The sequence below is a fragment of the Aedes albopictus genome, chromosome 1, assembly GCF_035046485.1.
Source record: "Aedes albopictus strain Foshan chromosome 1, AalbF5, whole genome shotgun sequence".
NCBI lineage: Eukaryota > Metazoa > Arthropoda > Insecta > Diptera > Culicidae > Aedes > Aedes albopictus.
Window position 1 is genome coordinate 50,089,811 of NC_085136.1, and position 12,654 is coordinate 50,102,464.

Consider the following 12,654-nt stretch of genomic DNA (forward strand, 5'->3'; position numbering starts at 1 on the left):
CGAATAATGACCACTTTTTTTAATGAAATCGATTACCTGTTTCATTGTTTTGTACAACACTGTACGTATTGCAGCTTATTTATGACTTGATTTTTGTAATACACAACGGAAATCAGCTGCAATATTGATATCCCACAACTACTTTCCGTTGTACCATTTATTCTAGCAACAAAATGAAGCAGTGAGATTGAACTTGATGATTGAAACCACATTGGAATTTTAACGAGTTATGCAAACTTAAAAGTATTGCATAAAACTTATTGGAAAAAATAAATGACAACACTGGTAAAAGCCGGCTGTCAATAAGTTTCAGACATTCAACAAATTTGTTTGTAAACAAACCCGTTCAGTAAACAATCACATCATTTCACAACAGTAGTTAAACAGTAGTGTTCCTCGATCTCTGTTCGCAAATCCCGAGCCAAGATGAACTGGACTCCGGGCAAAATAGTGGGCACGGTGAAGCCGGCCGGAGCAAACGTTGCTCCGATTCCGGCCGCCATGCTCACACCCGTACCGGCCCCGGCTCCGATTGCGCAAATTCCGCAGCCGGTACCGGCTCCATCGCTAATGCCGCTCGCAGGATCCACAACAGTTGCGTCCAGTGCCAAAGCAGGAGCAAAGCCCACCGTTTTGAAGGGAACCGTCCAAAGTCAACCGACTGGAGCGAATAAGATTCTTGGTACAATCAAATTGGCGGGGAGTGACCAACCGGGCATCAGCTGCGATCAGTTGACCAAGTAAGTGGATAGTGGAAAATTAAACAATTGAGTACAAAATGAACGTAAAAAGGGGACTCGGTCTAAAATGCTCTATTTGTGAAACGAGCTACAGTTGAGACTCACTGGTTCACTGGTTTGTGGCCGTGCGGTTAGCGTCACCAAGCGTATAAACGTACCATGCCATGGGGTGAGTGGGGTGAGGGTTCGATTCCCGCTCCGAGTGATGATACTTTTCGCAAGAAATGTTTCTTCCTTGTATCTAATGGGGCTCGTAATGTGTGTCGTGTTCGTTGTCTAGTGTTAAGTTTCATTCAGTCTGTACCAGGGTTCGTAATTTTCGTTTCAGCGATACGAAATATGGCTATTCTCACGACGGCGGGAGAGCTTATTTTCACTACAGGTCGGACTCGATTATCCGGGGGTTCAATTAACCGGGGGCCCGATTATCCGGGGCTCGATTATCCGGGAAAAATGGCTCGATTATCCGGGGAAAAGTTTGTTTTTGCTTTGTTTACAAATTTTTAGATTACATTATGTCAACAAATGTGATAAACATCAAATACAACACCTGTAAGTAGGATTTAGCCTATTTAAAAATTGTATTTATGTTTTCACATTTTTCAGCTAAAATTTCATTTTCAAAAAACATGGTCGTAATAATACTAGACGTTGAGTTTATGCACTACAACGTTATGTATGTTAGCTACTATTTTTAACGAACAGTTTTTGATTGAAGAACATCAAAAATAAAAGAAAAGAAGCATGGCTCGATTATCCGGGTGATTCGATTATCCGGGGTGAAATAATTTTGGAGTCACCCGGATAATCGAGTCCGACCTGTATTTTGCTTGAGGAACACTTTTCCCCTCCAGCACTTCTTTCGAGAGTAGCGATTCATGATAACTGAAAATCGCTTCAACCTGCAGATAATTTCTTTTCGTTCTGTTAAATTTTCTCTCACCCAATTTTCACGAATATCTTTTCAAAGCAGATTAACAAAAATTGTGCCCGCGACGGGATTCGAACCTGGAACATTACTAAAAACATACGCGACACGTGCACTCTATCCACACCACCACGCCAACCAAACAGAGGGCGTAGAAAATATAATGCATAAAACCAATCATCGTCGGCGTCATATGAGCCAAGGAAAGACAACATAATCGGCCGACAAAGGGCAAACGAAATTCTCGCACCTGTGGGAGTGAGTGAAAAACTGTTTTCGCTCTGCTCTTTGTGCGGGAGATTTCTCAAGCCAGATTTTCGCTGAAAATTGGCGTGAGGGAGAATTCTATTTTCGTGAGAATGAGCGAAAATTCCAACCGCTGGTCTGTACAGCCTCTGGCCGAAGACGGTGTCCGTGTCTTTTTTTTATAATAAAAATCTGTCTAATAGGAGAATAAGATCTTACTCTCTAAATATAGTTACTTATTTTGAAGTTGCTCCATTTTTTTCAAATTGCTCATACGTTCACATTTTTGCAAAATATCAATATTTTTCGGTTGTTTGCAGTTCTGCAGGAATTTCTCATGCATAAGGCTATCTGACGTTTAATCACCTTTCTCTTTTTGGCTCCCGAGGAGGATAGGTTTGTTTCCATAGGGAAACGTTTCCCTATGAAAACATTAAACAAAAAAATGCTATCTTCTGCTGCTGCTTGAGAGAGAAGGGTGATGAACGCCAGATTGCCTTATGGGAAATTCCTTGCTTGAGTCACTCAAGAAGTCGGCTTAGGGGCTGTTCATAAACCACGTAGACCAAAATTTGATCCCCCCTCCCCCCTCGTAGACTTTTGTCCATACAAAAATTTTGAAATTTTTATGGTGCGTAGACTTTGGCCAGACCCCCCCTACCCCCAAAAAGTCTACGTGGTTTATGAACAGTCCCATATCTTCGATTGCAATACGCAGTTGCGAAGAATTGACAATTTAAATGGCAGTCACTGTAGAAAGTTTCTTCCAGGAATCGCTCATGAACTTTCGATCGAGTCAAACCAGATGTTTGAGCATATTGGTTTGTGTTTGGTCAAATATTTGACCATGTGTTCTAGCATCTTAAATATAATGTAGCGTAATACTTTCTTTTGTAAAATTTTCTTGTTCTGACGGCTGAGAGAAATGAACAGATAACTGATATTTTCACTTTATTTATCATATCTGAATATAATAATTAAATGGGCTTTCAGCCACGACCGTGGCATGTTTCGTGCGCGCGTCCGTTCGCTAACGGGTTCTTACTTGTTCTGATTTACACACTCAACAGCAACGGCTCAATATTAGGAGGATTTTGGTACAATGCAAAGATCAAGGTACATGTATGAAAAGGTAGGGTATAACATTTCTATTCAGAACTTTGGCTCATACGATCGTTTAGGAACTTGGCCATTAGAGGCATTTTCGACAGATTGAAGCTAAATTGTACTACTACAGGAGCCATATCAGATTGTCCAGCAACTGATATGATATGCGACAGCTTCTGAGACATCTGGAATTTATCAAAAGAAATCCCTCAGGATACACCTGAGGTATCACGAGAGAAAAAACTGCAGGAAAATCCCTGGAAGAACTGTGGAAGCAATGTTGAAATTTCGGAAAGAGCTCCGAACTAGGCGCGGGACAGCGTCTAATACCGACTTTAATACCGCCTAATAAATATTAATGTCCTAATCTTCACCGTCAGCCGACTCATTTTTAGAATAGAATGTCATGACTTTTCATTAAACAACTAACTGTCACAAAGGCGTGAGGTAGAAGTACGATATGTCTGCGACTTTTCTATAATTTGTTCGATTGAGTTACTTTCATTTCTTTGCATTATTTTAGCTGGGAGAATAGTCTGAGCTCTAACGCTCCAGCCTTAGCTCCAACATACATATATCATCGAGGATGTGGCTATTGCAAGCTCATGTCTGTGCCTAGAGGAATCATGTGACATGGCTTTACTTAATTACTCGAAGAAAAACTACTACTACTGTTGTTTGCAAAACTTCGATGTTAAATCAATATAAACTCATCTATATAAAAGAAAACTGAATTGTGAAACTGACTACATCATTTACATTTCCCTTGAACGTACGACGGAGCGTTTTATGATAATGAAGCAGTTCAGCTTAAGGCGTGTTTGGGTTAGAATAAGATTGCAGGTTTTATTGTCAGGTCAATATTGTAACGCTAAGCTAATCGAATAGCTAATAATCTCCGGTGGTGTGATCTCAGTATTGTATCAGATCTTCATTTGGAACGGGTCAGAACAAATAAGTCAACTACCTAAACTTTTCTGTGATGGGAGTACGTACGGACACTATCACAGCAGTTTACAGTTGTCTGCCATTTCAAGCACGACAAGAGAGAATTAGTTTGCTGATATTGTTTCTCTCGCCGTGATTTATTGATTCATACAGCACTAATGCAATGAAAACGACATGGTCGTATTTTTCCTTTTTGTTGATTCGATTTTGAATACAATTCAGTAAAATAAACGTGGCTTAATTTGTTTTAATTTGGTTGGGATCTGGGATTAATATTTCTTAATACTGCTAATATTGCTAATTAGTATTAGAGCTGTTCCGCCCCTAGACTCCGAATCCCGTTCAGGAAACCTTGAAATTCCTAGATGGATACTTCGATTAAGTATCCGGGTAGGACATCAGGAGGAATCCCACTAAAACTCTTCAAAGAATTCTCAAAAGGATTACTACAAGACATCTGGGAAAGAACTCCGAGAGAAATTTCGGCAAGAGTTTCCGCAAAAATTGTGACAGGAGCTCTGGAAGAAATCCCGGGAGAAATCTTGGGAGCCCTGGGAAAAACTTGAAAATCTTAGATCTATTCCTCGAGGAACTCTGATAGACATCCCTGGAGGATGAATTGCAAAAAGTTCCTGAGGAATTCCAGGACAAATTCCGCGATAATCTATGGAAAAATCCTATGAATACTGCGGTAGAAATACCTGAAGAAACACAAAGACAAATTTTGTGAACATCTCTGGATTTCAGCAAAATTGCAAAAATGTTAAGTGGAAGTCCAAGGTAGCTACACGTGTACGTCTGGAAAGCATTCCGGAAAAGACTTCAGTAGAAACCCCAAGAGAGACTCTGAGAGAAATCTCACACATGTTTCTCGCAGAAATTACAGAAGAAGCCCTGAAGAAATTCTCAGGAAAATTTATGAAGGAATCGCTGGAAAGATTTCTAAACGAATCTCTACAGGAGTTTCTATAGGAATCCATGGCAGATCCTAATCCGTAATCCTTAAATATTTTTTTGCAGGAACCTCTACAAGAATTTCTGAAGAAAACTTTGGAAAATTTTGTTTAGAAATAATTGAAGATTATGTAGGAGAAATTCAGGAAAAAAAATAATGAAATAAGTATTGAAAAATAGAAGTATCAACCTCTAGAAGTTTTTTTAAAGGAATTTCTGAAGGTATCTTTAAAGAAAATTATCTCTTGAAAGATTTATTGAAAGAATATCTGCAGAATTTTCGTGCCCAGGTTCATCATCATTAGAAATTTCTTATTTTATTGTAAAAGATAGTGCAATCAAATTCTAAGAGAAACATCCGGAGGAATCTTTTGAATAATTTCTTAATAATTCCTAGATAACTTCCTGATAGCCTCCCTTGAGGAATTTCTAAAAGAATACCTCGAGAAATTTCGTGATAAATCTCCAAAAGAGATTTGATTTGATTTTCTCGAAGGATTCCTGAAGAAGTTTCCGTAAGTATTTCAGGAAAAATTCCTTGAGAATTTTTCAATGAACCTCATAGATGAACTTTTGAAAGTGTTTTTGAAAGATTTTGTTAAAGAAACCTGCGAACTTTCGCAGCCTCTAGAATTATTCGATTGCGTAAATATCTAAAAATAAGCCACTTAGACTACCCCCACCCGTGGGCTCCATCAAGCGTTTTAACGTAAAATCGAGCCCCGAACAACCAAGCGACCCGCACCGGTCGTTGTTAAGTAGGGCTCGAAAATGAAAAAAATACGTACGGTACGTAACAGGGCTCAGAATGTAGAGACATGCAAACTACGATCTCTATCCGTTCGTGCGCTCTCGCCCGTTGAACTCTCTGGGTAGCGTAAAGAGAAGACGAAGGAATATAAAAAGGGATTTGTTTCCAATCGTTCCAGTTCATTTTATATGGTTTCTAGAGAATCATTTTCCTGTTTTGTATAATTCATTTTAGTTTCTATCAAATATTTAAAATTGATATTGATACTTGCTTTGAAATTTTCAACGAAATAATATCATAGATTCATAGGTCGTTACAATAATAACATAACAAATTTTTGGACTTACAATAGTGATAAAGTGACATGAAATGGATTGAAATAGACAGGTTTTGCTTGAGTATGTTTTGAATAAAGTTTTTCCAACTTCATCGATTTTAGGATAAAAATAGTTACGATTATTCAGAGATGCTTTGACTTTATAAGAGTTTTTTTTTTTCTCAAAAACAGAAACACTACAGTTGTTAAAAACTAAAAAACCTTAAAAATGCTGTTAAAAAAAAACAAAAAAAAATCTCTCTGCAAAGCTTTATTAATTAAAATATGTAATGTAATTTAGAGTCATCACCAGTGCAGAACTTGCGATATCGTACGATTCCTCCTAATAGCAAGATCAAGATGTTGGATAGTTTAAATATAATCAATTTTGACCTATGAAGTGCCAAAGGGAGTTTGGATTGTGTGAGATGTGGACAACTATTTTAACGTAATCCACTTCAAGCGCATAACATATGCTTCCAACAAAATGTTTCTATCCCAGCATCCATCAACTTCCAGTATATATATAAATTTTCGTCTAGTGGTTTATAACTAAAAATTTGCATCAAACTTATCGCAGGTTGTTGGAAGACATCATCTACTATGACCAAGATTCAAGAATGTTGACCATAGAGCGATCTCCAGCGTGACATGGTCCTGGTGGACCAGGACTTCCTCATGAAATCTGCAGTAAGCTTAAGGCTTTTTACGGCATCATCAGCATCGGCAGCCATGTTGGATATGAGCCTCAAAATTTCAAAGTGATAATTCTCTGCCACCAAAGCGAATATTCGTATGAAAAAGTATCATCCTATATGCTCACTCGCAGTGATTGCGATGATACTTTTTCTGCTGCGTGGCTGCAGAATTGACAGAATTTTATCACTTCAAAAATGCGAGGCAAACAATCATTGAAAAGCAAAAAGTCAATGATTTGTTTGAAAACTTAGTGATGCAGTAAGACTAAGTGCAATCAATTAAAATATGGCAGATAAAAAAGAAAAGCTCTAAAAAGAACGATAAGTCACCAAACTTTATAGTCTAAAAGTGCAGTAATAATCCTATCTAGTCGTAAAAAATCATTTTGGAAGCTCGTAAGAATCAAAAACCATTTATTTATCAATCACTTTGTAACGGTTTAGTACAACTTGTTTAATTTGATAAAGGATGATTTATTCACTCTATACTTGGTTTAAATATGAGGCAAAGACAAATTTAGAGTTTTTGAAAATCAATTTTTCATACATTTTGAGCGAGGACTGACGGCGACCTGCTCTTGGAACGTCAAAAAACGCAGTAGGCAAGACAAAGTTTGCCGGGGACAGCTAGTTTCATATAAAGTATTGGAAAACCGCAAAATTAATAAATAACTGAAAAAAATCATAATTTTAGATCGTGATACCATAGCTATAAACAAATTTTACTATATCAATCACTGCATGGCCAATTAACAGGTAAAATAATTAGATTTTAATTAAGTGCTCGTCTTGCCCCACAGTATATTCGAGCTGACTATTAAAAACCTTTTTTTTAGTCAAATAAATCATCTTTATTGTGAATTTTGAACCACGTCATGTTTATGGGTGATAGAAAATACGATATAGAAAAGTACTACTAAGTGGTACTTTAACAAATTGCGTTCACTTTCAATAAACTCCACGTGATCGTAAGGGTGCTCATCTTGCCCCGTCCTACCCTAAGTTCTGATTATCTGCTTATTGACATGTTTCATGAAGTTGCGAATAAAACATTACGGATCCCTAAACTGCCCCCACTCGCATAACAGTCTCATCTTTGCTGGATTTCCTATTCATATGGGACTGTTATGCGAGTGGAGGCAGTAAAGCTTATCTGTTAAAAATGGCTTTAGGACATTTGGTCGAATGACATTTGGTCGAATGACGTTTGGTCGAAAAGACATTTGGTCGAAACCCATTTTGTGGAAGAAGAAGCTTATGACATTTAGTCGAATGGACAAATCATCGAATAGACATCTAGTCGAAAGGCACTAACTGATAGAAAAAGATTTGAGTGGAAAATAATAATTTAGATTCCGATATCCTTATGTATATGTTACTGAACTTATTTGGTTGAAAGTACGTATGATCGAATGGGCATTAAGTCGTATAGCAATTTAATCGTGTTTAACCCTTATGTGGCCGGCAGGGTACCCGGGTACCCAGCACCCATTTAAAATACACGGTGTAGAAAAAAGCAAAAAGTTTGCCGGCCACATAACGGTTAATAGTATAAAATATTAAAAGGCAAATATTGTTGTGTTATGTAGTTTTCGTTGGCTTTGTTGAATTCATTGATTTTCCATCAAAAATTTCTCCTTCTTTTGAACATATGATGCTCTTTCAAGTTTGTTATTTGTGCTAAGATTATTATGATTGTGATTTTTTATCAATGATTTTTCCTTCTTTTGAACATAGACTATTCTTTCAAATTTCGTATTTATACTGTGTTTGAATGTTATAGCTGTTGTCTTTTTATCATTTTTTTTCCTTCTTTGAAACATATTTATTAATTTCATTGCGTTTTTCTGTACCAACTGCTGCATGTTTTAGAAGAAATTTATTCTTTTGAACACAAGCTATTCTTCCGTTTGGTATTTAGACGTTATAGCTGCAGTATTTTTCATCAGAGATTTTTTCTTCTTTGTAACATAGGCTGTTCTTTGACGCTGTGTTGCATTTGAACTGAACACGAGCCTGGAATGACTTAAACGCGTTAGTTATTTTTTTTAACAAGAACGCAGTAGCCATTGAACTTGAGTATCAGTGTCTTTTGCTGATCAAGAAGGCTCTTCAGTTCCCAATTCGGCTCTGAATGCTAAGTGCTGAATTATGTGCTTTTTTTATTGATATGTCATGCGAATAACCGGTCCGATCACCCAGAGTTCCTGAAATATACTCTATTAACATACTAATATACATTGTTGGGTTTAGGTGTGAGAAATTGTTTCTGTTAGTGATTGCTGCTTGAGAATCCTTTTCTGAAATGACCACCTAAAAGACTGATGGCAAGACTGTCGGTTGAGGCAATTTGTTGAAAGTTATTGTAGCTGACATGCCAAACATGTTCCTGGAAATCCGGATTTTCTTAAGGATAAACTTCAGAGGATACAAATATGGCTGCCACAATGGCCGACTTGGTCCCCTACTCACGATTTTAAGAGCACCAATTTTAAAAAATCGTAAACAAATGCGCTCGATTTGGAAAAGCTGCCTCTTTTTGCATGTGAGCAAAGCCAGGATAAACAAGAGCAGCTTGGTTCGATTCTTCGTTCGGCAGATTTGTGCCTCCAAAGTTTGTATGCAATATTGCAATAGGATTTCTTGATGTTTCACCTTAAACCTACAGTGATCGGACTGGTTCACCCGACTCTGTTTTCATTAATCTGAATGAGTTTCTGAATCTAACGAGCCCAAGATTATTCACATCTGTGAAAAAATGACGCAGATATGACCATTTCAGTTCAAATAATACCAGGCAGGCCCGTGCACAGAAGTGGCGCCAAGGGAGGGGTTTTTGCCAATTTCGGCAGAAGGCGGAGGGGCGCCTAGTGTAGGAAGCGTCAGTAATGGGAGGGGTTTAACCCCCAAAACCCCCCCCTTGTGCACGGGCTTGATACCAGGGTATCATGCTGGCTTTCTACGGGTATATTTTTGGCGGGCTATTCAATTGCCAAACGCGTTTGAAATCTTGAACTGAACATTTTCCAAATATTTATGATCGCTGAGTGCTGAGTTTGACCTTTAATGTAAATGGATCGTGTTGAAATACACCGCTGCTTTTGTCTACTACCGCTCAAAGAACCGTTACCCAAAAAATGATTTGTATCCAAATGCTCATTCAATCTAATGAAATGTTAAGGTAATTGTTTGTCAATTTGCGCTATTTGAGTTAAGTATTTGGTGAGTTTTGGCAATATGATACTAAAATAAGTTCAGTAACATATAAACTATGATACCGAAATCTATAATATTATTTTCCACTCAAATCTTTTTTTATCAGTTAGGACCCTTCGGCCAGATGTCCATTCGACTAAATGTCACATGCTTCTTCTTCCACAAAATGGGTTTCGACCAAATGTCATTCGACCAAACGTCATTCGACCAGATCTCAAAAATATTAAGAGGATTAACAAAACAGCGTAAAATTCTGCGTTAATTTTTTATTCATAACATTTATTTATTAGGCTCAAGCGCACAAGACACAACGAAGCCGATATTCGTATTTAATTACATTGTTTTAGTTAGTTAACCCTGCTTTATAAATCCATCTATCCTTCTACCCTCTCCTCGGTATACTGTTGTTGAAAATCGGGGTCGTCGATGTGCAATCGGTTGAGAAATAACTGAAATATGGCAAACTTAAGTTGACTAGTTTATATGGAAAAACGGCTTTGGTTCATTTTTATTGTATGTAACGTCTTAATAGGGAATAATCGATTTCTGGTAGGCGGTTGGAGGGAGCTTATCGATATTCTCAACCTTTAGAGTATCCCTCAACATATTGTTCCGTATTGAACATAAGTACTGATTTCGATCTCGTTTCACACTTACCATCTTCTCCAACAGCCAAGCCGTGGAGGAAATCTACCGGGACGCAAAAATCGGCCGCATTCGGGCCTCCCAGGTGGGCGCTCTTGGTTGGCGTGGCTGCCCCCTAAAGAAAACCAACAAACGGTTCCTGAATCGTACCATGAACTCGGTAATGCAGCATAACCGACGGGAGACAATCCGCAACTTTCACAGTTCCACACAGAAGCTGATTGAGATGGACCGGCAGGATGATGTGCGACATCGGCACCGGAAGAGGTCCCCACCGGCGGAGGCGGCGGCTGCTGGCTCCAGGCATCGTGACCGTCATCGACATCGGGAGGTGGAGATGGTGGATGGGGAGGAAGATTTTTCAAAGGATGTGATTGGGGTGGATCAGTTGGGTTTGAAACGGGCGAAGGGGCGGGAAAAGGAAAGGGTGGATTTGGAAGAGGGAGAGATATTGTCTGATGATGATGATTAGAATTAAAAGTTGGATTTGAATGGTAATTAATAAAGAAAAAATGAATTGATGGAGAATGTGAGAAATCCGGAGATGATTACACTGCTCGACAAAATTTTACAAAATTTGGTGTTATGGGATGAGAAAAAAAAAGAACAGGGGCTTGGGACCTTAGAAGTGTCATAGTGAAAGAATTTTTGAAAAATGTTGGACCGGGCCTTCACAGTTTAAAACCGAAGTTTGTATGGAACACTTGGGGTGTTCAATTGATAGGTGCATTAGAACATGCCGTGCATATTTTTAGGCGTTTTCGATATTTAGGTTAGTTTCGTTAATGTCTAATGCGTAAATATATGCACAGCGCGTTCTAATGCACATATCAATTGAACACTCCAAGTTCTACATACAAACTTTGGTTTTGAACTGTGAAGGCCCGGTTCAATATTTTTCAAAAATTCTTTCACTATGACACTTCTATGGTCCCAAACCTTTGTTCTTTTTTTTCTCATCCCATAACAAAATTTAGTGTTGAACGGTGTTATTCATTATTGATTGAAAAAACATACGTATTTTGTAGACACAGTTCTTTGAAAGGCCTATTTTCCTTTTACTTGTGGACAAAATTTCAACTTGATTACTACATTACTTTTAGAAACTCGGCCTTTTGAAAAAATGTACTATAATAAATGGGCATGCCATATCCACGCCGAGGACCTGGGATCGAATCCCACTCCCGACATACTCACGAAAATGTGGGTTCTTCCTTCGGAAGGGAAGTGAAACGTGGGTCCCGAGATGAACTAGCCTAGGGTTAAAAATCTCGTTAATACAGACAAAAAAAAAAAAAAAATTGCCATATCGTCCAAAATAATTGACCAATCGAGTTCAAATTCACACAAATAACTTATGAATATAAGGGCAATAACCTGTCAAAAAATCAGCATGATTGATAAACACATCACAAAATAACAACATTTTAAACTTTGTTGACAAAAAGTTGAAATTTAGACCAATTTTTTTCATACAAAATCGACCATCGAATTTTTTGAAAATAAAAACGTTTTTGTTCATTACACCACATGTACTTTATATTCCAATGTAGAATGAGTGGATTCCGTGCCTGGTTCTCTCGGCCTTATAAAGGGTTAAGGCTGCACCACCAAGAGCCTCTGGGTCTACTTCTGCTGCGATGTCCTGCTGGGTTCCAATCTAATACTTGCTTGCAGATTTCGTTTCCGCCCCTGCGTAAAGTGTGGCCGACCCACCTACATTTTCGCTCCCGAATTTCTGTCGCTATCGGCTTTTGATGACATCGACGATGGAGCTCCACGTTGGAGATCCAATTGTAAGGCCACCATGCACGAGTTATATACCGCAGGCATCTATTGATAAAGATCTGCAGCCGTTGAGTGTTCTCTACTGATACACACCAAGTTTCACTGGCGTATAGCAGCACACATTTCACGTTCAAGTTGAAAATTCGGTTCGGATTTTGGTGCGTCGATTGCTCTGGTTGTTTCTCCATGCATTTCTTAACTCGCAAAAGCAGCCCTCGCCTTCTTGATCCGTGCACCTATTTCGATCTTGGTGATACCATCGGCCGCCATTCGGCTACCAAGATATTGGAAGCTTTCACTATTCTCCACTGATTGTC

General features: G+C 38.4%; 1 protein-coding gene across 1 annotated transcript; it reads left to right on the forward strand.

Moving 5' to 3' along the window:
• Positions 1 to 317: 317 nt before the first annotated feature.
• LOC109416140 (uncharacterized) lies at positions 318 to 11,047 on the forward strand. Its single transcript, XM_019690103.3, has 2 exons — positions 318 to 740; positions 10,577 to 11,047. The coding sequence occupies exons 1-2, from the start codon at positions 427 to 429 to the stop codon at positions 11,019 to 11,021; spliced, it is 759 nt and encodes a 252-aa protein (XP_019545648.3). The 5' UTR covers positions 318 to 426; the 3' UTR covers positions 11,022 to 11,047.
• The last annotated feature ends 1,607 nt before the right edge of the window (positions 11,048 to 12,654 follow it).